The 24,946-nt window shown below is 45.8% G+C and overlaps 1 protein-coding gene across 9 annotated transcripts in view; it reads left to right on the forward strand.

Moving 5' to 3' along the window:
• PPP1R12B (protein phosphatase 1 regulatory subunit 12B) overlaps nt 1-23,255 on the forward strand; it is a 166,544-nt gene extending 143,289 nt beyond the window's left edge. For 3 of the 9 annotated variants that reach the window (XM_039534407.1, XM_039534403.1, XM_039534401.1), the window contains 7 exons: nt 585-732; nt 2,294-2,398; nt 2,704-2,757; nt 4,529-4,579; nt 7,516-7,602; nt 11,026-11,203; nt 16,564-23,255. In XM_039534407.1, the coding sequence (XP_039390341.1) occupies nt 585-732; nt 2,294-2,398; nt 2,704-2,757; nt 4,529-4,579; nt 7,516-7,602; nt 11,026-11,160 (580 nt within the window). In that variant the 3' untranslated portion in view covers nt 11,161-11,203; nt 16,564-23,255. The remainder of the gene's footprint in view (nt 1-584; nt 733-2,293; nt 2,399-2,703; nt 2,758-4,528; nt 4,580-7,515; nt 7,603-11,025; nt 11,204-16,563) is intronic. The other 6 variants (XM_039534409.1, XM_039534406.1, XM_039534410.1 and 3 more) reach the window with 3 other exon arrangements.
• The last annotated feature ends 1,691 nt before the right edge of the window (nt 23,256-24,946 follow it).

Raw genomic sequence — 24,946 nt, forward strand, 5'->3', positions numbered from 1 at the left:
CATTATTTATAAATTATAGGCAATGCATCCGACGATATGCATCTGACGAAGTGGGTATTCACCCACGAAAGCTCATGCTCCAATACGTCTGTTAGTCTATAAGGTGCCACAGGACTCTTTGCCGCTTTTACAGATCCAGACTAACATGGCTACCCCTCTGATACTTGACACATAGGCAGTGACTCAGCAAGAGGAAAGAAATTATCCCTTTCACTGCCGTTTGAATGGGTGGGGAACCTCTCCACCAGCAAGGCAGAACCATACCTTGTGGGAAAGGTTGGCAGAAACCGCTCACTTGTATATCCTTGTTTGGCGGGGATGGGGCTAGTACCCCATTTTCTGAGTTTCCAAGCTGAGGCAACCACATCGGCCAGGAGTTTCTCATGTGAACTTTATTTAAGCTTTGCACTGAGCTCCAGAATGATAGCAGTGATGCTATATCAGTGACTGTTCTGAGCTGCTTCTGGTAGGTGTTGAGATGAGTCTTGAGTCCTGACCAGTCGTGGTCACACTGACCGCATCTTAGCTGTTCCCAGGCTGATCTGTACTCTACTCTACTCGGGTTGGGTCTTGTTTGTTTTTAGGTTGGAATCAGCAGGTACAAGCCCTACCACCAGCGACTCGTACAGCGATCGCGCCTCCAGCCGCTCCAGCGCTTACACCAGAAGAGAGAACCGCCTGGCTTCCCTCAGCAGTAGAACAGAGGAGGAGACTAACAGGGACTATAAAAAAGTAGGGCTCTTTTATATGTAATATTTATATCCCGTGTACCCTCGCCTATTTGAGCTGTAGCCTTCTTGCAGAAACCTGAGGTCTGCTGGAAGGAGCTGTGAAAGATCAAAAAGGGAGAGTTTTCAGGAATCACTAAGTTACCTTGCAAGCAAAGGGTTATTTTATCAGCCCAGCCATCACAGGGCTTGTTTCTCTTGACTTCACTGTCTGTTGGAATCACCCTCCTTCAAAGGTATAAAGAACCATGGAGGTTCAGGGAGTGAGAGCAGATTGAATACACAGGAAAGAGGCGAGCAGGCTGGAGAAGTGCTCCAGCTCAGAGTTGTTTGGTTTTGTTAACAACATGCAGCTAGTTTACAAAGTTCCTTTTCAGGGGAATTTCTCAAATGACAGATGAAAACATCTGAAAAGTAGCTACACAGTCTGAGTGGCATTTTGGAAAGCCTTATCGTGCATTATCGCTGGGTAATGTTTGCTCGGTGTTTATAACCACTGGTTTTCATGACATTCTTCATCTGCTTTGAATTAGCAACAGGATGAAACCTGGAATGCTAGTTGGCAGAGGAGACCAAAATATGTTGTTTGATATTATGAGCCAAGGGGAATGTACTATCTGTTCATCCGTTCATGGGCGTTAAGCTACCACCTTATATAGCTATTTTGGAAGAACCTAATTTAACTCTTGCCTTAATCCTTCAATAACTAAAGCTAAGGGGTGAAATCATTCTTTAACCTGATGTCAGAGCAGGGAGTGGGGTGTGTGTGTGTGTGTGTGTGTGTGTGTGTGTGTGTGTGTGTGTGTAAAATAAATGAAATAAAATATGGTAATAGCAAGTCACAACTGTGTGAAAGGTGAACAGATTAAGGTGATCTTAATTCCCAGGGATGTTAAACCCTAAAAGGTACTCATTTTAGTTTTTTAAATAATGTGGTATGGTGAGAGAGGACTCCATCTGAATTAGAAATCAGTGTCTTCTTAACAGCCAGTCAACGTGCAGGACTGTAACGTTCCAGCATAGTTTGCCTAAAGGCGTTTGTCTTGCCTCTCTGAGAAGTGGGAAATAGCGATGGACTCAGGAATTGGTGAGGCTGGTAATCTTTCTCCCTGGTAGAATGTCTTGACAGTTTTCTCTCCTCCTTGAAGTGAAACCATGTAAGAGCAGAGCAACACACACTCAGCTGAATTATAGGTTTAGGTATGGTCAGCCAACTCAGAGACGTTGATTGAACCTCTGAGTTCTTTATTATATTAAATTATTAAGACAGGCAAGCCATTCTGTCCCTTTTCTTTGTCCACTGCTGTGGCTTTAAGAAACTACAAAAGCCACAAAGGATCTTCTTAATTTCTTTTACAAAATCAATTTATTAGAACTTGGGGGCGGGGAAATCAGTGCAGAAGAGCTGAGCCAGTCTTAAAAAGTGGTGGCAATGCAGAAACGGCTATAAAACCTGCTACTGATGTTCAGAGCTGTGGAGCAACATGTCTCCATGCAGTTGTGGCTGTTAGGCAGGCTCATATGATAGGCACAGAGCAATTCGCATACCTGGCTTCCTGTTTCAGCTCTATGAGGACGCGCTTTCCGAAAACCAAAAGCTGAAATCAAAACTGCAGGAAGCCCAGCTGGAGCTCGCTGATATCAAATCGAAACTGGAAAAAGCAGCCCAGGTAAGGAGGAGAAAGGGTCTCCAGAACTGGGGGGAGAGGAAGATGGGAGGAGGGGGTGTTGGCTGATGAACCTATGATTTGGAGGTGCTGGTATGGTTTCCGTAAAAGAAAATTGTGCTTGCTTGTAAACTGCTTTGGATTCTCTGAAAGGTGCTATTGAAGAGGAAAGTATGATTGTTCATGTTAACTACATTTGCCTCCTTGGAAAGACAGCTTTCTTAGGTATGGAGGTTCTGGCAGTCCCTTTGTGCTGTCCCTGTGCATGCTACTCTGTTTTAATAACTTTCTATTTTTAATTTAAATAGCAGAAACAGGAAAAAACCTCTGACCGATCGAGTATGCTGGAAATGGAGAAAAGGGTATGTGTTTGTGTCCCATTCTTTGACTCTTATGGCTCTGATATGCATGTTAGTTTCTGGAAGTAAAATGTTAATAACAAACATGGGCACATTTTGTTTCTGCTCCACGGGATAGTGCTTGGGAGAATACATGAGTTCTGATTTTTAGCTCCCCAAGCTTTTCTGCTCACTGTAAAACAGTTGAACTTCACTTTCTACCTTATCACAAGATGCTACAGAACCACAATTTCCCTTTCGTGGTGTTGAAGGGTTATTGGCCCAGTCTTCACTAACGCAAAGGACCATCTCAACAAAAAACCCAACCTTTTCCAGTCAAGTGGGTAGTATCTTGTACCTTGAAATATGAGCCTCTGAGCACTCCCTTCCTCTATCTGAGCAGTCCAATTCACGGCAATAGATCAAAGACTTAAATTGCCATTCCTGGCTAAAGTGATGTCTTAATCCCATTACTTACACAGTATTTGATTAATTAGATTTTGGAGCCTTCTGCTAGTTGTGAGGATGGGGTTTAAATCCAATTCCTGAAGTGAAAGACCTGAGCTACTTGTGTGCAAACACAAAGCAGTGTTATGTCTTTCAGAGATGGTCACATTTAACAGGGCCAGTGCAACCTATTAGGCGACCTAGGCAGTTGCCATGGGCACTATGATTTGGGGGGCGGCATTTTCTTCGGCCACCCCGGTCACTGCCGGCATTTAGGCGGAGGGAGCTGGGGCAGGGGGGCCCGGAGAGGGCTGCCTGCAGCAAGTAAGAGGGGGGTTGGCACGCAGGGGAACTCCCCGCCCCAGCTCACCCCTGCTCCGCCTCGTCCCGAGCACGCCGTCACTGCTTCACTTCTCCCACCTCCCGGGCTTGCGGTGCCTAAGCTGATTGGCACCGCAAGCCTGGGAGGCGGGAGAAGTGAAGCAGCAACAGCGTGCTCGGGGTGGAGGGCAACCGGGAGTGAGCTGGGGCGGGGGTGCCTCAGGGTGGGAGGTGGGGAGCTGCTGCAGGGGGGGGACCTCAGGGCGGAGGGGGGGAGCTGCCATGGGGTGAGGGGGCGCCTCAGGGCGGGGTCTCGGGGACGGGGGAGGGCGCAAGGTGGAAGTTTCGCATAGGGCGCAAAACATCCTTGCACTGGCCCTGACATTCAAGCATCCTTAGTTTGCACTGTAGCGAACATTCTTTCTCCTTGGCTTGCAGCCTATACTGTCTTAATCTCATCAGATCTCTCCAGTTAAGCAAGGATGAGCCTGGTCAGTACTTAGTTGATGGCTCTTCAGCAGACATGTAGGTGCTGCAGCCAGTGGTGCTAGTGTTTGAATCAATGGCTTTCTTCCCCTCTGAGGGGGCTCAAGCCAGTGCTGCAGCAGGAAGTCCTGATCAATTGTGGATACTAGAACCCATAATACAGTTTCCTAAAAGGGGTATAACTGGGCTCTAGTTCAATTCCAATTCATTGATGGGGGGGGGGTAGTTCTGCCTCCTGAAACTCCCCCTGCAATTTCAAGCACATACAGCTTTCTTACATCCTGTCTTTAAAACTGTGCCTAGTAACACTGCATGCAAGTTCAGCTGCCATACTCCATCCCAATGATGGCTACACTTGATTGGTAAATGAAGTAATTCCTGCCTTTCTGAAGTGCTTTGGGATACTTCAGGGGAGGAGGGATAGCTCAGTGGTTTTCTGTGAATGTCACTATAGAAATATAAGCTACTATTTTTTTCTTTGAAGAAAAAGTATTGAGTTCTTCCCCAAATGATCATCAGTGTTTCGAATGTTTCTAAACAGGGGAAACGAGCCCTCGAGCGGAGACTTTCTGAAATGGAGGAGGAGATGAAGGTATGTAATAATTTGCTCACCCCGTTTTCCCTTCTGTGTTTAGGATTAATGACTGTAGAGGTTATCATGCAAGAGTGGAGTACGTTGTGTGGGAGGAGGTGCCCAATGTAACCCTCTGTGTGTGTCCCTTTATGCAGTCCTGACTTGAGTTAATGGCCATGTTGTCAGAGCATGGTCTGATACTAGAATTGCTATATATGATCACTCAGTCAGTTGCATTTCGCATTGGATCTGTGCCGTTTGATCCCACAACAGTGAAAGCTATTTCTCCCAGAGAGCTTTCAGAAACTAACCCTCTGTGATCTCCCGGGTGAGCTTTGTTGTGCTGATCCTGCATGCCCTGGAGTAGTAGGCAAGCTAAAGTAAAGCCCTCAGAGTTTCATTTCATGTGAACTGGAAAAGCAAAGGAGTTTGTCAGGGAGGTGATGGTGGCTTTGAGAAGTCACACACTTAAAATGATTGTACTTCTGCCCTCCCTTCCGAGAGCACGCTGCTGGAAGGAAATCTCAGTAAGTCATCTTGGAACAAAAGATTGTCGTCAGACTTCCCTATATTTGTTCCCTCTTACCCCCATTGAAATCTACAGGGATGCTGAGTAGCACGTGCCCTCTCAGAGCAGCAACTGCCCCACTCAAATGGCTCCTTTGCTTTGCCACTTCTCCCGCCAGTCAGCTGCATGGAAGGACTGCCACCCTCGCTTGAAAGCCCTGTGAGCACTGATCAGGCTGGCACCGCTCTGGAGTCCGCTTATTCTGATGGCGGGGGGAGGCAACATGTTGTGCTGTCCCAGTGAACCGAAGGCTTTAAGCTGGTTTTGCAATGTTACATCATCTTACGCAATACACTCATGCTGACTGATAGAATGCACCTCTTTGTTCTCTCTCCCCCTGGTTCATTTCCCTTTGAACGCAATCCAAGTGGGACTTAGCTTCATCACTTTAAACAAAAAGAAGAATTCTCCTCGTGAGGGTTAAGAGCTGCTGAATCCCCCTAACCTATTGCAGTGATGAAAGCGATTTCCTGCCTTGCTGGAGATGGTTCCAATTTCACATTTGCTCAAAGGAGCTTCAGATTTTTACTGAGCATAATGAGTCTTTGAAGTAAAGCTCCAATTGGCTATTCCTGTATCTTAAACTCAAATTACTAAAGGATCTCGACTCCCCGGTTGTAGGCAGGGCTCAGAGATGGTCCTACAAAGTGAGGTTCTGGGCACAGTCCGGAGATGTCAGTGTCCCAGAAAGGCCACGTTACGATGCTGTCACATATAATTGCATGCTCACATAGGGAGGCAGGCATTCAGTACTATGTAAGAACCCGAATAGAGCAGGGAGAATGAAGAATCCGAATTGCAATGATTGATTGTGGGTAAACAAAGCTCAGCTGGAGTCTTTGTCTAGGGACCTTCAAACAGTAGTTTGCTTAGCAGAAAAGTTTGAAATCCACACTTATAGCTGGTGGGAGAGGAGGGAGTGGGGGCTAGATGTTCACATGTATTCATTTATTTTAAATGTAAGCACCAAAATAGTGAGCATTTCATCACCCCAGAGAAATTGTTCTTGCTTATAGCCATGAAAATGTGACTCTCAGGGTAACCATGTTCCCCAATTTTTACAGCAGTCATACTAACAGTGGGCTTGTCTATATGAACACTTAGTTTGCAGCAGTCGGAGGTGTAAATCTTCCTCCAAGTAAGTGTGCATGTGGACCACAAAGCAGCTTAACCTGCGGAGTAAACAGGCCAATCGATGGCCTGTCAGTTCTGTGTGCTTCAGTGCATTTGATGCTGACAAAGTACTGGGACTGGCCTACCAGAGCCCCTGGACTGACACTTACTCTTTTCATCAGCTGCTTTTATCCATTCATAGCCTCACTTTACTGGGCTCCTCCCGAAGAAAGCAGCAAAGTGACCTTGTGTTAATAGAACAAAAGATACATTCACCCTGACTGCAGCTCCTCTATGCTGCCATTGCATTTTGACTTCTTACTCTTGCAGAAAGTTCATAAGAATGCTGTCAGACCCTGCTGTGTTGTAGCATTTCTTAGCTGCCAGCCACTCATTAAGAGGGTATAAATTGCTGAGCTAGAAATGTTAAATGAGGCAATGCTTGTGAGCGCTCAGGACTGTTAGAAAAGCAGGCTACTCGCTAGCATCTTACATCTTTCCTGAAAGTGAGAGAATCGACACTGTCTTATCAGCTGAATGAGAGGTTTAAGAGAATAAGCATTTTAATCGCTAACGCAGGGGTAGGCAACCTATGTCACGCGTGCCGAAGGCGGCACGCGAGCTGATTTTCAGTGGCGCTCACACTGCCCAGGTCCTGGCCACCAGTCCGGGAGGCTCTGCATTTTAATTTAATTTTAAATGAAGCTTCTTAAACATTTTAAAAACCTTATTTACTTTATATACAACAATAATTTAGTTATATATTATAAACTTATAGAAAGAGACTTTCTAAAAATGTTAAAATGTATTACCAGCACGCGAAACCTTAAATTAGAGTGAATAAATGAAGACTCGGCACAGCACTTCTGAAAGGTTGCCAACCCCTGCGCTAACGTGTGAATGGCACTATGAAACCTAAAGCATTTACCTGTGTGACTGTGCATCACTCCCAACACTGCCACCAGAGAGGAGCTGCTGACCCTCATCTTCCCCTTGCTTGCTAATCTTCTGTATTCCCACCATCTCTGCCTACTGAATTGAAGTGGTGTCAGTTGAGCCAGCTCACTAGTGTTCCTTAACATGGAGGCATGGGATGTGAGTTGTTCCAATAATCAAACATCTTGAGACATTAGCACTAATGTTAATCCTGTAATTTTCAGAAGGTTTCCTTCCATTAGTCATAACAAGTTTTGAGTTATTGTATGTCTGACCTATTTCCAAGTTCCCTGTTCCTTTGGTATGTGTCTTGCTCTCCTCCTGCTCTGTGCATCAGGTGCCCTCCAGTAGACTGATCCCAACCAGAGTGAATAGAGAGGACTTGAATCCCCTTGTAGCAGACTCTCTAGGGCTAGAGAAGCAGGTGAGGATCACACACAGTGCTTGGGCATACAGAGTGGAAAGCTTTTCTGCCCCATCTTGTGCTTTGGAATACTAGTTACTTGGTTCCCCCAATTCATGGACATAGCCTGATGCTAAGGTAGCAACCAAAAAGCAGGGAATAGCGGAAAGAAGAAAATAACTTATCCTGAGAAACCTTCAGTGCGTGAAGAAAAATGTGCCCACAGACATGCTCTTGCTGAAGTTTTCCTGACTAAATCTGAGGTGGTGCTGTTCTGACTGAAGGTGCAGGAACCTGGTTAATGAAGCAGAAAGAAAATTACCATTTATGCTGAATTGAATTCAGTGCCCAAGCTCCCAAGACTGGTCCATTCTCCTAAAACAGGATACAGGAAACTTCCACTGAAATCCAATGGAGGCTGCCCGTATTGTGCAGCAGAAGAGGATCCCAGCATTTGGTGAGATACGTATGCATTGAGCCCTCTTGAAATAGCTGGATGCTCGAATGCACGGACTCTCAGACTGGGGGGTTGTGACTCCTCAGGGGGTTGCGAGGTTGTTACGTGGGGGTTGTGAGCTGTCAGCCTCCACCCCCCCCCCAAATCCCACTTTACCTCCAGCATTTATAATAGTGTTAAATATTTTTTTTTAAAGTTTTATTTTAATTTATAAAAGTGTTGGTGGGGGGAAGTGTTGTACTCAGAGGCTTGCTGTTGGAAAGGGGTCATCAATAGATAGGGTGACCAGATGTCCTGATTTTATAGGGACAGTCCTGATTTTTGGGTCTTTTTCTTATATAGGCTCCTATTACCCCCCACCCCCTGTCCCCATTCTGAGGCTTAGATCCAATATCTGTGCTGGAATATGAACATTGTCTCTAAATCAATATAGCGCCCTCTCTCAAATACACACCTCTCATTTTACGTCTTAGATCTATTTTATGTTTGTTCTATTCTTGCCAGCCACACAACTCCAGTGAAACACACTGCAGCTTAACTGAAATGCCACAAGGGGACGACTTTCTCTTGGTGTCTGTTTTGAGGCAGTATCGTAAGCGCATCAGTCTCCCAATATTTCTCAGTTTAGATCACATTTGAGGCTGACTGCTCTGGCCTAATAAAGGTGCACGAATATTCATAGTGAGAGACCAGTTTGGCGTGGACGAATTAGGGATAGACTGACTCATTTCCCTAGTGTAGGATATTGCCTCCCTGAGATTCATAAGGAGATTTCTTTCCAATTCCATTACACATGTTCATTGCAATGTGCTAAAGGCCATTGTTTGTTCTTTCCCGTTGATGTGTAAGCTCCACTCATTTTGCCGATCAACTGAATGCTGAATCCTTTTGCAAATCCCCACTAATTTTCTCCTTGCATCAAATGCATAACTTAAACTGCCATTGACACCAGTGATGAATTTGGCCCCTTGTATCAAACGTTCACTGCTACATAAAATGAATAGTGCTGGTGAATATAAAAACAGGCTAAGTAGCAGTAGCTGTTTTGTTACTTGTAACTAGCACATAGTGTAAGCTTGACAACACTGGCATTAAGCCACTCTCCTCTGTTCGCCTCTGCTGCTTATGTTTATCTTCCAAGGCTTTAGGGTTAGCTCTCCTGGTTCCTGACTTGTTCAAGAAAGTCCTTTGTCCATCTGTTCCATCTGAATGGTATTTGCTATTGGTTTACGGCATGGGGATCTCAAATGCCATTTGCAGCTGCCCTCAGACGCTACAGGTCCCAGCCTGCGGTGGCCCCTCTGGTGACTGTAGTCAGCGTTGTTTGATGCAAATTGGGTGTAGTCCTTCAGCTCTTTGCCGGTGCGGGAAAGACCAGCTGTCCCAGTGAATAGAGGCCTCCTTTTTAATCCACCATATTGACTAAACTGCATCAATAGCATTACCTTTCCAGTGGCTGCTTCCCTTCATAACCCACCCCATCATATGCCCAGGTACTCGGAGGAGCATTCGACTGTTTGAATGTTCAGGGAACACAAGATTTTAAGCCGACATGATCAGGGCCTAGATGTTTTCACTTTCGAATTTAGGATTGTTCTTCTCATGACTGCTTCAGTCTCTGCTCAACTTTCCTGCACCCATCTCCATGATAGAGCCTTGTAGCTTGCACATGCTGTGCCTCTGTTGGACTGGCTAGTGGTTGGTTCTGCTGGAAAAAGGAACCTGACAAGTCTTCAGTCACTTCCTGTCACTTGAACTTGGCATATGTATTGCCATTCGTGGCATAATACCAATATCATCTCTGAATAATGGCTGATATTCAGCTAGTGTCTGTGTTGCTCTCACTGCTTTTCCTTTTCCTGTGAGTCTTCCATGCATTCCTTCATCTTACTTTTTCCTTCTCCTGTAGCAGCTATAACTGTACTAATTTCATCTCTATATTGCCCTGGGTCCATTGATTTCTTTTGTTAATTGAGAATGCTACGTTCCTAGTATGCCTGCTGTTTAGGGTGCTATTTAGTGCAGCACTGTTCAGGAAGAAATATATTTTTCTATTTAAAAACGACTAATTCATTGGGTGCTGGGTGGCTTGAGGCACTGAATTTTCACTGACTGAGATCGGGGCTCAAATTTAGCTTGGGTGGCTGAGAGAAGAATTGAGTGGTGATCTCGGTGGGGATGCACAAACACATGCACTTTGGCACGAATGGTAGATGACCAGGCACCAGAGTAGAAGATGCTGCCGTTCAGGGTGGCAGAGTGGTGAGGGACACAGGATGAAATTGCAGGGCTGCAGCAGATGCATTGATAGAACTATGCATGTGCTTTAGTCGTAGTATGGGGATGGTTGGTACTTGGGTAAAGTGAGGGGCAGGACTGTAAGGTACAGGTTAGCCTTCCCTTTGCTGTTGGAAATAGCTCTGCAGGCTGGAGAGTGAAGGACAGTAGAGTTAGCGTGTGTTGCAATCTGTATTTTTAAAGTTCCTCTACGCAGCTCTACTACAAGAACCTGCTTTACTACACAAAGCTGCATTTGTTTGGGCAGGAGGTCATGTGAAGAGGAAGGGTTAGAGATTCTTAGTTGCCCCTGAGCTGCTTTCAAAACCATGGTCCCTGTGGCCATTGAGTCACTGATGTCAAACTCTCTTAGTAAATTGTAAGGAAAGTTCAGGTACCGTGTCCAGGGTTACCATATGTGGCTTTCAAGGACAGTAAGATGGGACACAGCCTACAAGAGAACGCTGCCATTCTTAAACCAGCTGTTTGAGTGGGTTTAGCCTGTAGCAGAATGGATGGTGCCTGAGGCTTCCTTTCTAATACTTCAATGTGTTGTCCAGCCTCTTGTGTGCTTTCACATCTCTCCACTTCAATCACATTGCTGTTCTTTTTTTTCTAGTGTTTGTGAACTAAATTCACACTTGTGGCCTATTATATCCTTGGTCTGTTTTGTCTGTCTTTCTGTCCACTCTGTGTCTCACTCTCTGCAGAACCTCCACCAGCTCAAACAGATTCACACCCTGAGGCAGATGAATGAGCAGCTGTTGGCTGAAAACAGGGCCTTGACCCGGGTCGTAGCCAGGCTCTCAGCGGCCACCGAGCCCTCAGAATCAGAAGAGCTATAGCTTCTTCCCCTCCAGTTCACCTCGCCTCCTTCCTCTATTCCAGGCAGGTCTTTACTGTTATTGTCTGAACTGTCCCTTGCCCCTTTTCACTCTCCATGAAGGTGTTTGGTAGGCCTGTGGCTCAAAACTCAGCATGTGGCAAAGGGGTGGTGGGCAAAGGATTCCCTCCCGCCCACTCTTAAAAAACCCAACTTTCCAGCATGACATAGTTTTGTGTTTGACCCCAGGGTTTAGAGTACACTGCATTTGGCTTCTCTGCTCTTTGCCCCACCTTGGAGATGCTGGCCTCATCGCTTTTGCAAATCACTCATACTCCAAGGGTGCGTTTTCCATGTGTGGGCTTGAGATTGGAGAGCATCATCCTGCATAAATGGAAGACTTCAACTTCTCCCCGCTTTTCTCAAAAACTCCTGAGCAGAGGACACAGTAGGGGCTGGAGTGGATAACAAACTGCTACTCAAAACCTCATGCTTTCCTGGGACTCTTAATGCTGATAAATGGACGTGTTACTCGTTTTCTAAATTCCAGTGAATTTGCCAGCACCATCCATTATATCTTAAAGTGGGAGCATTTATTGCAGCATGTAATTGAGCATACCAGGTACTATGAGTCGCTCTTGTTTCACCTTGGTAGAGCTGTGTCAGAAGTCAGTAGCTAGCAACTAATACTCACTGCCTGTGACACCAGGATTATCTGAAGTCAGAGTTAATGTCCTCCTGTGGAGACTGTGAATAAGCATTACACATCTTAAATGAGAGAGCTGGTTATAAAAGTCTGGCGCTTAGCAGTTGAAAGCTGTGTTCTTTTTAACTTTACTTGTATGAGGAAACCATTTGTCCCCCTCTGTGTTTTGAAGGGCATGTGTTGACTGGGACTTTAATGCAGTATTTACAATATCCCCCAAGCAATCTGTTTAAAGGTTAACATGAGCAGGTAGGAGGCATGCAAGATGCATTTGCTTTTTTCACAATTGTTAAATTTACTGCAGAGCAATTACTGTTTGAAAGCCCCAGAGTTATCTGTTTCGATCAGCTTTGCGCATCACATGCCATGCAGTTAGGTCTCTTCTGTCCGGCTTTTTCTTGCTCAGTGTTAAAATTAAGAGAACTAAACATGTAAATCCTAAGTGTCCCCTTCAAGCCCCTGTCAGTCTTGTGCCAGGTTAGTTCAGAGGTACATGGGCACACTCAGATATAACTAGGGAGGCAATGTGTTCCAGCTCTTGGAGCCTCATTCGTATTAGAAATAAGGTACAAATCTTTATCAGTGTGGGTGATTAATCATTGGGAGAAACTACCAAGGGAAGGGGTCGAGTCCTCATCTCTTGAGATCTTCAAATCAACACTGGATGTCTTTCTGGAAGATGCACTTCAGCTAAACCCAAGTTTAGGCTCAGTACAACCGTACCTGGGCAAAATACTCTGGCCTGCGTAACAGGATGTCAGACTAGATGATCTAATGGTCCCTTCCTGGCTCTGCTGCTGACTCATTTATCAGCTTAAACAGGAAACTGAACCTCAGTTTCCAATCTGGATAATGAAAAAAAATGGTTATCCTCCTTTTTAAAGTGCCTTGATAACGAATGAAAACTGACAAGTATTTTCATCCCCATTAACCACTCCATATATCAGGGTGATGGTGCCATTTCTCAAAGGGTTTTATTTAATTTTTTAAAAATCCCTATCCCTTTGAAAGGTCTCCATCACTCTTTCCAGTCACACCCTCACTTGTACCTGACATGTGACAGATAAGTGAAGTGCATATGCAATACTTGGACACGTAGGATTTGCTTTACCATATTGTTACACCAGTCAAACAACACTGGAAGGGATGTCCTGAGGACTGAATTCCTGCTGCTGTGTTGGTTCAACTTGTTCACTTTCAGTATTGTATTGACCATAAAAGTGTTCAGTTGCCTTTCCTAGTCATTGTCAATCTGCTTTGTGTCTAACTTACTTTACAAGACTCCAGTTTGCTTTACAGTGAAACAAATAGGGAGCCGGTACATTCAGCAAGTAAGGGTGAGGAGGAGGGATGGTATTTTGAAAGCCTGGCTTTCTGCAGTCCGGTCTGTTCTACTTTCAGAAGCTTCCTTGGGAGTAGTTGGTTTCTTTGTGCAGGGCTGAACCTTTTTAGAAGTACTTGTTTTATTGTTAAAGTTGCATTCTTACTGGTGCAATAAATTGCCAAACCCTGGTGGACCTTGCTTGTAAAACGTGGCCAAGCTCCGAGCTTCCAGGAAACAGTGAATATTGAGACACTGCTATGTAACCTCTTCACTCCTTATGGGAACCCATGACAGATTTACCTGTTCCCGAACCAGACACACCAACTAGAGGGTCCCCGACAGCCATTTGGGGTTGTTCAAGACTTCACCATACATCAGAATCCACCAAACAGATGTAGAGAGGACACCAGCTTCCGGGAAGCTTTGCTTGTCTGGAAACTGAATCCTGACATGCAAACAGGAACCAATGTGATTAAACTGCCTAGGTCTGTTGACCCAGCAGTTTGTGTGTGGCTGTGCTGAGTCTTGCTTGGGGTGCAAATTGAGTTGGAAGGCAGGAGAGAAGCAACCAGATACCAAATGCTTTCCCCCCAAATGCTCTGGTCTCTTGGGACTACAGTGATGTACGGTGTTCTCCATCCACCTAACAGTAGCAAGTTACCGTATATACCCGTTCATAAGCTGACTTCCTTAGTAAGAAAGGGAAGCACCAGAGAAGGGGGTCGGCTTATGAATGGGTATAGAGAGGGAGAGATGGGACGCACACCCCCCCCACACACACACACAGAGGAGGCAAGAAGAGGCAGCAGATCCAGAAGAGAAGAGGCGGGGCCAGAGTCTCTCTGCTTCTGGCCACGCTGCTCTCCCCGCAGCCTCCGAAGCAGCTGCAGCTCCGGGGCTGGCAGGTTGCAGCCGTGCTGCTCGGCCCTGGCCCCAGAGCAGGCTGTGGCCGTGCTGCCTGGCCCGACGGAGCACACTGAGGCCGTGCCGCCCGGCCCAGCCTGCTGGAACGTGCTGCGGCCACGCCACCCGGTCTGGCCTGCCGGAGCAGGCTGCAACCGTGCCGCCCAGCCTGCTGGAGCAGCCCCAGCCAGGCCAGAGACAGCTTCCCCTGGCCTGCCCCAGATAAGGTGGGAAGGGATGGGATGGGGAGAGTGTGGGGGTCCTGGGCTGGGGTGGGGGTCATGTGGGAGATGGTCACAGGGATACTCCCCTGACTCCCAGCTTCTCACCCCCAAAACATTTCCCCACCAGTTGCTGTCCCAGCCCGTCAGGGTAAGTAGCTGGCGCGCCAGGACACTTTGTTTACTTAGGTTTACCTCCATGCCTGCGGACACTCGAGGTAAACAAACCATCTCGGCCCACCAGCGGCTTAGCCTGATTGCCCGGGAGCCAAAGTTTGCCAACCCTGAATTATAGGGTCGGCTTATGAACCGGTCATAAAAAAATTCTGTTTTTACTTATCCATCTTGGGGGGGGTCGGCTTATAAATGAACCAGCTTATGATCAAGTATATACAGTAGTTGGTTTTTTATTGGTAAAATTGACCTATTGCTTAAATGCCAATAAAAATACTCCAAACAAATGCTTGCCTTTCAAACCAACACACAGACCACCAGCACAGCCATTAAAAACAAAACAAAAGATCACTCAAATCCCCACCCCACCTTGCAACCCACAACCACATTATGCCTCCTTCACTCATACAAATCATGCAGCCTTTAACTCAGACAACATGGCATGGTTACCTTCTCTTTGGCATGCTGAATGCCGTTGTGCAGTGGTAGACATTTGTGGGGGCAGTGTAGATTTGTAGTTGTTTAAGCCTGCTTTGTTGGCTACGCTGTTAATGGAGGGAATTGCTTAAGTGGAAATAGTGTGTAATGGTGTGTTTCACTCTTGGGAATTGTCTGTTGGCAGCGGTGTTAATGTAGGTGATCTAATGAGGAAGTAGGGTTGTTGTTTTTCCAGTAGCTGTTTGTGGTATGAACTGAGTTTGCATGTTAGCTAGTGAATTCTTGACTCCTTATGGGTGTGCTGGATTGTCCGCACTTGAGCAAAATCAACAGATTCTTAAAGATTTGTGATTTTGTTTGGGGGAACTTTCCCAGGTTTTTAAAATCCATCTCGACATTGATATTAATTGACATGGATAACTTATCAGTGTTGCCTATCATCATCAACTTATCCAGTTTTCAATCGATTGTAGCAGCCATGAGTCCAGCGCTTAATCTATACCAGTGTGATCCATGAGAATTTTTTCGTAGCACAGTTTAGTGTAGACAAGACTAAACTTGTTGGACGTAAACTGCCCTGTCCTCTACCTGGAATTTCTGACTTGGCCATTTAAAGTTGACCTGCAAGGGAAAAAATGGGTTTGTGCCTCTTTCAGCTTTGTGTGGCCTGGAAGGCTTTGAAAACATACTGTTTACCCCAGAGGACTGGTGCAATGACATCCCAAGAGGAGAAGGGAATAGTCTGCCACTGTTTTGATTTTTAACACCTATTAACTGAAATTACTAATGAACACTGTACAGGAAGGAAGGATTTGCTCTGTCAATGTCTTCCTCCTCCTTCAGGTGCAGTATGAAAGCTTGCAATACACAGAAAAGTCAGGGAAGACCAGACTTGCATCTGATTTTTTACTAAGGGCTTGTCTACACTTACCCAGGGATCGACGCATTGGCGGTCAATTTAGCGGGTTTAGTGAAGACCTGCTAAATGGACCGCTGATCGCTCTCCCGTCGACTCATGCACTCCACCAGATTGAGAAGAGTAGGGTGAGGCAACGGGAGAGCATAGTGTGGACGCTATTATCATAAACCTTTCCGGTCTCCCTTGTCTACCATAAAGAGGCAAAAACAGGGCATGCACGTAACTTTCTAAAAATACTTCAGGTCACCCTCAAAGTCAGTCTGTCGATCATAACTTGCCATTGGCAATCGATTCATGATCTAATGATCAAGTTCTAAAATGATTCCCTCATCCTAGCCCTGCCTTTGTCCTGCTGCTTAACTCATTTCATGTAGTGCTGGCATAACTTTAAGAAAGAAAGCTGTCTCCGAACCTCCCAGTCTGGGTCCTTTGGCTCGTCCATGCATTGTCATTCCAGAGAGCTGCCTCTGTGGCCGCACTTGTTCACATCTCTCGAATGGGCTGACCAGAATTGCAGAGGGTTTTGGAAAATCTCATGAGCAAGCAGCAGATGTGAAGTGTTCAGTACTGAAAGCACGCCGTGCTCATCCCCTGTCACTCCAGCTTTGAGTCTCCAGAACTGCTGTAATTCAGTGTGTATGTTCCTCTCCACCGGCCGCTGGCTCCCATTCGCCTGGTGAGGCTTTTGTGACGGTAACAATGAGCCGTGTAACCCTTCCCCTGCCTTTGTCTTTGTGCAGGTTTTGACAGAGCTGAAGTCAGACAATCAGAGGCTGAAAGATGAAAATGGAGCACTCATCCGTGTCATCAGCAAACTCTCCAAGTAGGGCGTCGGAAGGAAGGAAGGAGGGGGCTTCTGTGCACAAGCTGCCAACCCTGCCACCCAACCGCCTCTTGACCTCCAATCAAAAGTACAGCAAGCCTTTCAGCCGTGGGAACAATGCGCCTCGCACTCCCCTGTCCCGTCCCCTCATTGTACATTCCCTTAGCACCCCTCTGAATGCACCCCCCAGCCATTTTATTATTTTAATTTAAGCATGTTGTGGTATCTTGGACATTTTATTCAAGGGGAAAAGAAACATGAGAACTGGGTTTGAGCTGCCAAAACTTCCCGCCACAAACCCAGCCTTGTCCACATTGGACTCCAGTCTGGAGCAGAGAAGCTTCTACTGTAATAAGCGATACAGAAATGACTCTGTAGAAGTGATCTGACGGGTCCAGAACCTTTGTAGCTGGGGCCGGGGGGACATGAGCGGGAGCTGTTACACTGAGGCTGTACGTCAGCTGCCCACTTGGCGTTGGGGGTCCGGTTACAATGTGATGCTGTGAAAGCCACGAGGGCTTGTTTCTGTGACAGACTGTGACGACAGCTGCTTTGCACGGAGGCTCTGTTCTCCTGTCGTCCCAGTAGCTGACTCTCTATTTAACGTACGATTTTAAATCTGTTTGTTATCTTCATTTCTGAATCCCAGTTTCAGACCCTCCTTCCCCCCTCCCCTTTTGCCCATGCTTCGTTTCTGCAGCTCAGGCGATCGTGGGTCACTCTGTACTCCTTCCACAGTTGCTATCTCAGTTACTATCCAGGTAATAGCATCTGCTAATTGCATCTGGGCTCTTTCCTCTTGTGATAAGATTCATCACTGATATTGGCCGGGGTCTCTGATGAAGGAGAAACTGAAGCAGCAGAGGTCACCTGCTGCCCTCATATGCACATGTAACAAATCTGGGTGTGAATATCCATGCAGGGAGGTACGCATGCACAAGTAACCAACCCCCATCTTCTTCCAGTAGCAACAGGACGAGCATTTGTCTGTTAGTGTTACTTACAGGATAGCACCCTGCAAAGTACTCGGAGCAGATGTCTGGTGTACTTGTTTTAATTTCCAACAAGAGCAAAAACAAATGAAAATACAGGTGTATTTTGAGTTGGCTTTATAGGGGGTGAGGGTGGAGAGGCCGTATTTGGCTACAAAAAGGATAGTCCGGCCTTTGATGGCAAATCCTGACACAGCTAATACAGCAAGGTTGAGAAACCTTAAGCGGTGATCAGTTGCCAGCTCCATGTCATTAGAGGGTGTAACTGTTTTCATTTAATAGTGGCCAGAATGAGCCAGTGTGGGGTGTGTACTGGTAACCAGATCTGTGGGGTAAACTGTCTTGATTGCTGGAAGCTAGCAACAGGATTTGACCTTGATGAAAATCTCAAAGGGCTCTTTCATGTCCTGTGTACTTAGAACAATTTGGAAGTGTTCACTTCCAAGGGCATTAAGAAGGTGACTCCTCCAGATGTTACACACGTCTCTTTCTAGCTTCCAGTGGAAGCCAGGCATTAACTTGTTAACACATCTGCTGAGCCTACTGTTAGAGGACTATTTGTGGTGGGTTCGGGAAGGGACCCTCCTTGTTCAGAGATTCCAGCGCTGGCGCAGATGATGTGAGTCTAGCCACTATGTTGACAGGGACAGATGAGTAACTTGAACATGGATATTATTTTCATAATTGCTCAACAGGGTAAAGTCTAACTCCGTCTTTAGCATCTCGGTTATTGCGTCAGTAGGTGTTGGCCTGGGGCAGAGTTTCTTATCTCCCTTCTATTTTTTGTATCCAAAACTTGGTTTTGCACCTACTCTCCAACTCCTGTGGTGCATCCACCATCCTCTCAGCTGAGCAGGATGACAAGACCCACTTCAGAGCCTCAGTGGCATCACTTGTGTGTGACGGGAGACACCACTTTTCCTCCGAATGCATTGAGTTGTTGCAACTGCAACACATCTAGTCAGGAGGGGAAGAGACCAAAACCAATCATGACACCTGGGCCTTCTGCATAGCACTGTCTCTGAGCCAGAGATCCATTTTACTCCTTCTAGAACTTCATAGCATCAGGAATTAAAATGGGCAAATGCTTATCTGGTTTAATTACTCACACCCAAGCGCTGCTCTCCTCTTGTAAGCACTTGTTCTCTGGGGTTTTCCCCATCCCCCTGGAATTTTCATTTTATTGCCCACTGTTTGTTTCAGATTTGGACTGTTAAGTCTAGATGTGACAGGAGCTTGCTCACTTCCTATGTATATGGAGGTAGAGGTTCTACACCTGTCAGTGGCCTACGAAGAGCAATGTCTTTCAGCTGGCTGGTATGCTATTGCGAGTCTCTCACCAACATGTTTTCCATTGGACAAGAACCACTGCTTTTTTCAACCCAGTCTGCAGGATTCCATTCTGCACTATGAGTTTGCCATTACCTACCTGGACCATTAAAAAGACAAAATTCAGGGAATCCTTTTTCTTTACTGCGCTTGATCCTAATGAAGAATCTGCAATAGGTAATATGGGATGCAAGAGGCATGAATCTCATGTAGTACCGTGTGAAGCCAAGACACTTTAAATTAGGTGTCTGTTTTAGCACTAGGTTTATCATTCTAATCTCCGTCTAGGTTAGAACTCAGAACAACAATTTAATGGCATTGACTAGCCAGAGCCACAAGCGTTTCATAGTAATACAGTGCTGTTGTACTCCAGCTTGGTCAGAATGTTTCTTGGGCTCAGCTGACTTAACTATCCCACTGAGGAGATACGGTGCAAGGCACACGGCTTTCTACGCTCAAGGCAGAGTGCATAGAAAGCAGTTTTTTTAAAATGTTCCCTATTTTAATCCATAGCATTTGCCAGTGGTCTCCCCTAGAATGCACTAGAGCTTTTTCCAAGCAATTGCTTGGGGGTGAACCCATTTTTATCCAAGAAACTTAGCATAACTTGCAGCTGCAGTAGCTGAGGGACAGTTTTAATGTGCTTCTTAATTTATCTAGCAGGCTTTCCTGGTAAATTATTTCCCCATAACAAGCAAAATTCACACCTGTCTTTTTAACTGGCAGTGAAATCTAGAGAAGTGTTTCTTCTGGATAAAAAATGCTCCATTTTTTTGGCATGCAAGGGTTAGATTTTAGCCAGGTTGTGTGCAGGGATGACCTAGCATTGCAGTGACTCCTAGAATTTTCTCTGTCAAATAGAAATTTGGTGAGGAGGAAAATGTGGAAGTTTAGATCTGTGTATTCTAAACACACTTGGGAAATGTGGACTGTGCAGGGTGTGCGTGAGAATTCTGTTTAAATTGAGAGAGGAGTCCTCTGCCTCTTACAGCTACTTTCCCACCCACAAAAGACTTGCATCAAAGCTGAACTTCAGAAATACCCTTTCATCTTTTGAAGTGCTTTTATATCTCTTATAAATCCTTATGCTGCAAGCTCTGTGCTACTCTGGCTTTGACTAGCTGGGCCATGTAGGTAACAAAGGACCACAGACATAACCTGAAATGAGGAAGAAATGTTCTTTAGCGTGGACTCAGGTTTCAGTTTCATTGCTCACAAATTGCAAAGCTAGGGTTTATTGAAGTGGGAGTGGGCCTGTTTGTCAAAGGTGAGTTTTGGGTAAAATTGAAAGCTTGCTAAGAGGTATACCAGAGGTGCTAGAGTTTGCAAAAAAAGCACTCTCCACTTGCATAGGGAATGTAGCTAGTCTTGAAAGCTGCCAGTGTGGGACAGATCTGGAGTGATGGGCTGTATTGGCTCGAGATTAAGGTGGGCATTCATATTTTTGAGTAAACATGAATGAATTGGAGGTCATTGCATGGGAGTGACCTCTGAGCTATTAAAGGACAATGCATTTTTTAAAAAGAGAACAGAGGCAAAGTGGAATCTGTATAGGATAGGTGTATTGTCAGTGTGGCTTCAGTTCTGTTACACCATGTGACCAGGGATTTTATCTAATGGATATTGATGTGGGACAGTGGTGACAGCAGCTCGCTGTACCAATATTGATCTGCTGTGTGTTGAAGTAGTGAATTGATTAGTCTAGAGAGCAGGCCAAATGTGCCTCAGCCAATCAGAGAGCAACTTATCTGCAGTGGTGCAGGTTTTTATAAGTGTACTGCACTCTTACGAATAAGCTGGTTTCAGACTGGTTAAGGGTTTTGGTGTCTTTTTAGTTTTGATCAGTGAATAAGTCGGCCATACAGAAATCGGATTGGCTGGCACAGTCTCCAGGTAATTTTACAGCACTTTCATTCCATCATAAAGTGCAGCAGATAATACCCAGTTGGTTTGGGCTTTCACCAGCCATTACAGGTCTTTCTCCCTTACAGCTATCAGTCATAAGACATTGGAGTATGACCAATAATCAATCAATTGACAAAGTGCATGTGACGCAGGTATTGTACTATTCTCTTTGAATTGTGACGTGTCCATTGGTGAAAGGTCAGTTCAGTCCCAACTCTGTTTGGAAGGACCTGATTTAAGGGCGTGAACTCTAGTGCTAGAGTCTAGTTGGTGAGAAGCAAGTTAGGTTGTTTTCAAAGCCATTCTGTACAAAGCTTGTCAGTCCATAACACACTTCAGCCCCCTGCAGGGGAAAGGACTTTCCAACCCTGATTCTACCCATCATGCTTGGGGCTGAGCAAGCTGGTAAGAACTTCACCATGTTTGCCCAGGATAGGTTGAAGAAATCTTGCCATTGCTAATAGAGGACTTTCTCCCTGCTGACTGCAATTCCTAGGGCGAGTCTCCAGCAACCGATAAGCCCTCAGAGATGAAGGCTAGGTTTTCCTGGATTTGTCTCATTCATCCATCAGCTAGGTAGAGCCCCTAACTTCCAAGGGTAACGGAGTCTCAGGCCACGCTTTGAAATGCTGGTCATGTACATATGCTTTAAAGTTTCCACTTCTCTCTCCTCTCCTGTCCTCCTCCACCAAATGCCGTAGCTCCTATTACTTTTTCTAGGCTATTGCACTGCCGATATGTTCATAGTGCTTAAATGTTATCTCCTTCTTTCTGGCCCTGAGTGAGGGAACCGCCAGAAAAATTCCAAATGACCTCACTGGGACAAAGAAAGTGCAGATTTGCACTGAGCCAGCAAGGGAGCTATCCTTACCACGATTGGGTGTTGAAAACGAATCTAGGTCTGGGATCTTTGTGATGCTGAACAGAATTCGGAGGTGATCCACAAAATATGGCTGTGTGGAAAAGGTACGTGTTCTCAACCATCCAGGCCTTCTCTAATTCAGAGCCGCCAGCATCGGTGTATAGGGTTGCTTTGTTTTGTGTTCTTGGCAATAACATACTGAAGAAATGCTCCCTTTTGCTAGCTGGCGGTCAGATCTTTTGATGCACCGGGGAGTTCTCTTGCATAGACTTGTCCAGAGCCCATTTCAGAGGGAGGAAGAGTTGTCTTGCCCCCAGTCTGAGGTTCACCTGCAATTGTTCCAGGGTAAAAGGATCTGGTAGTGACTGATCACTCCCCGTGAATGCAGGCTGTGGAAGGCCTATGTCAGCCTGCTGTTGCTGTTAACAGGCTGATCAGCCATACTGGACTGCAGGAAGGTGAAGAGAATGAAGACTGTCTGAGCTTTGCAGCTGTCGTTGGTGAGAGGAATCTCTGAAGCTGGAGTTCTTGTCTGACACTTCCAGATCGACTCTGGCTGGATTCACAATCCTTTGTTTTGCAGCAGGTTCCCTTTTTCCAAACTTCCATCTTGGTTATTCCCTTTCCCATTAGACTGTTACCATCCAGAAGCACAGAGCAGCTCCTGAAACTGTTTGGAACCAGTATTTCTCCTCGACTCTCTCTGCTTTCGCTGCCCTCTGAAAAGATGGATTGATGTGGGAGCTGAAGTGGGTTCTAGCATAGAAAGTAAAATGGCCTTTAAAAAAGGGTGGGGGGGATTGAAATAGGGTTGGAAAAAATCCGCAATGGCAATTTCCTGAATGACTGCTTAGTTCACTGCAGTGTTTGTAGTTAGACCCAGCTTTGAGGTACTGTGGAGTCTCCAGCCCCTCGGAGCATCCCATGAGCGGTTCACAGAAGGCTGCACCTGAAATTCAGACGAGCTTTAGGGTTGATTCTTCTTCCTCCTTCAGTCTCTTTCCCCTAAAGGCCAATCCCCTAATTCTGCCTGGGGTGAGAATTGGTTACTCGATTGATGTGGTTCTTTAAATAGTTCCCTGGGCAGTGCTTTGGCTGCAGCAGGGCAAAACACCTGATGAGCTTCGTTTTCTTGAGCTTATCCTGTCGAGAAAGCCAGGTGTTTGCCAGGGAGTGTGCTCACCCCTCGAATGCTAACCCTTGGAAGAGATTAATTGACTGTGGTGTTGGTGTGTCACCTTTCCAAGCAGTATGTGTGCTGTACTTACCTTTCGTAAGGAGAGTTTTACAGCTCGTTGTAAATACACTACTTGGAGAAAGCTTATGAAATGGTGGGGAAGAATGTATTTTTATGCAACTTTGAGTGGCCTTTCAAACCCTGAGACGAATGATTTGTTTTACTGGTTGTTGTTATATAGTATTATGTGTTTGAAAGTTTGGGAATAATATTCACAGCTATATGATGCTTGTAAACACAACAGTATTTATAAATGGATAAAATAAAACAGTGTTTTAACTTTTGCCTCTCAGTCTGTCTAGCAGGGTGTAGAATAGTGCAAAACAGACCTGATTCCTCCCCGCCCCAGTCAACCAGACACAGGGTAGGTCAGCCTTGGGATGGGTCTTTCCCTTCTGCTGAGCCTCTTGCATTAAAGATGAAGTTAAAAGCACAAAAAACGTTCTGTCCCCTTTATCACTCCCGTGTGTCTCAAAAGCTTACCAGAAATTTCCTTCCGGTTTTGTTTTTTTGCATTAGAAATACCTGGTCCTGACTCACTTGAGAGCAGGACAAGCTCCAGTTCTGGCTTCAGCCCGTTGTGACCTCCCTGGGGAAGACTGATTCATTGTGTTGTTTAATTTGATCTGGGGTAACCGACCAGTTTGTCCGTGTGTTTATAAAAAGGCTTCCAGAGCGTTCTATTGGGAGCACAGTTATTCTAGTTCAGAAACGTTCTAATAATGAACAATCGGGTCCAGTTCCCCAGCAAAAAGAGGGGAGTGAGATCTCCATCATTCTGATTTTTCTGTCGTTAAACAAAATCCAACTTCTTACAACCAAAGGCCCATAGGAACATCCTCCATCCGTAAAGTGGTAGCAAAGAGCACTCGTTCACCTTTAACAGTAAGATATGCAATTGAGCTATGCACCATAAGCAGCTTCAAGGACAGCCTCTGTAAAGCAGCTGCTCAGACCCTGCATACAAGGCAGGAAGAAGAGTGAGAAATGTTTGAGTTGCGGCGGGGGGGCAGGGGAGTAGACATGGAAAAGGTGGAAACCCATCCCTTAATTCTGGGGTAAAAGTGGGACTGGGGCCAGGCCTGAATGACTGTACAGCTGTTATTCAGTGGAGAGAGGACAGACTTAGGAACACATACAGGGGAGTGAAATTGTAGCCATCAGTTATTGCTGTGGAATCAGGTGGAGCAATGAAGCTTAAGGGGAACATGCAGTGTTTCCCAGAGGTGTCCCATCTTTGCATCAGCTCATGGCAGTTTGCACCCTGCACTAGGATGTTCATTAGCACAAGGAGATGGGCCACTAGCCAAGCTTTATGGGCCTGTCCCTTTCTAATACACCCTGCCTTCCTCCCCACCCAGCCCCCTAGATCTAGATTAGACCATGACGACATATCAGCATAACAAACACTTTCAAACCCAGGGACTAAAGTTAGGTTCCTAAAAATCCATGGGGAGGGACCTTAGTAAAAGCAGCCTGGTTATCAGAAGTGCTGAGTGCCTGCAGTTCCCAGGCTCTGCAGTGGGGTTTGGGGGTGCTCAGCACCTCAGCAAATCAGGTTGCTATTTTTGTGCCCTAAATATGGATTTAGGCACCCGGGTTTGCAAGTGGGGGCCCATTGCATTCAACTCACTTTCATGCTAAGTGATTCCCAGTTTCCATTCCCCCTGTTCCTTCCCTGGAGTGTCTGCATCCCATTTTATTTTACTTCTGTCTCCTTTTCTTGTATCTCTCCCTTTTTCTTCCCTTCCACTTGGTTTCTTCCGGTTCCTTTTTCCACTGGAAATGTTCCTGCCACTCATGAGGTTTAAGAATTTGTCACAAGGCTGCATATATTTGGCTTAAGGAGCCAGCATGCTGGTTACAGGCTACTTTTGCTGAGGGTTTTCATACCATGAGGTTACCTACCTCTTCTGATACTGAGGTATTGGAGTGAACCCTGCAGTACTGCCAACCCCACGTGCTCAAAAGTCAT

The sequence above is a fragment of the Mauremys reevesii genome, linkage group 4 (genome assembly GCF_016161935.1).
Source record: "Mauremys reevesii isolate NIE-2019 linkage group 4, ASM1616193v1, whole genome shotgun sequence".
NCBI lineage: Eukaryota > Metazoa > Chordata > Testudines > Geoemydidae > Mauremys > Mauremys reevesii.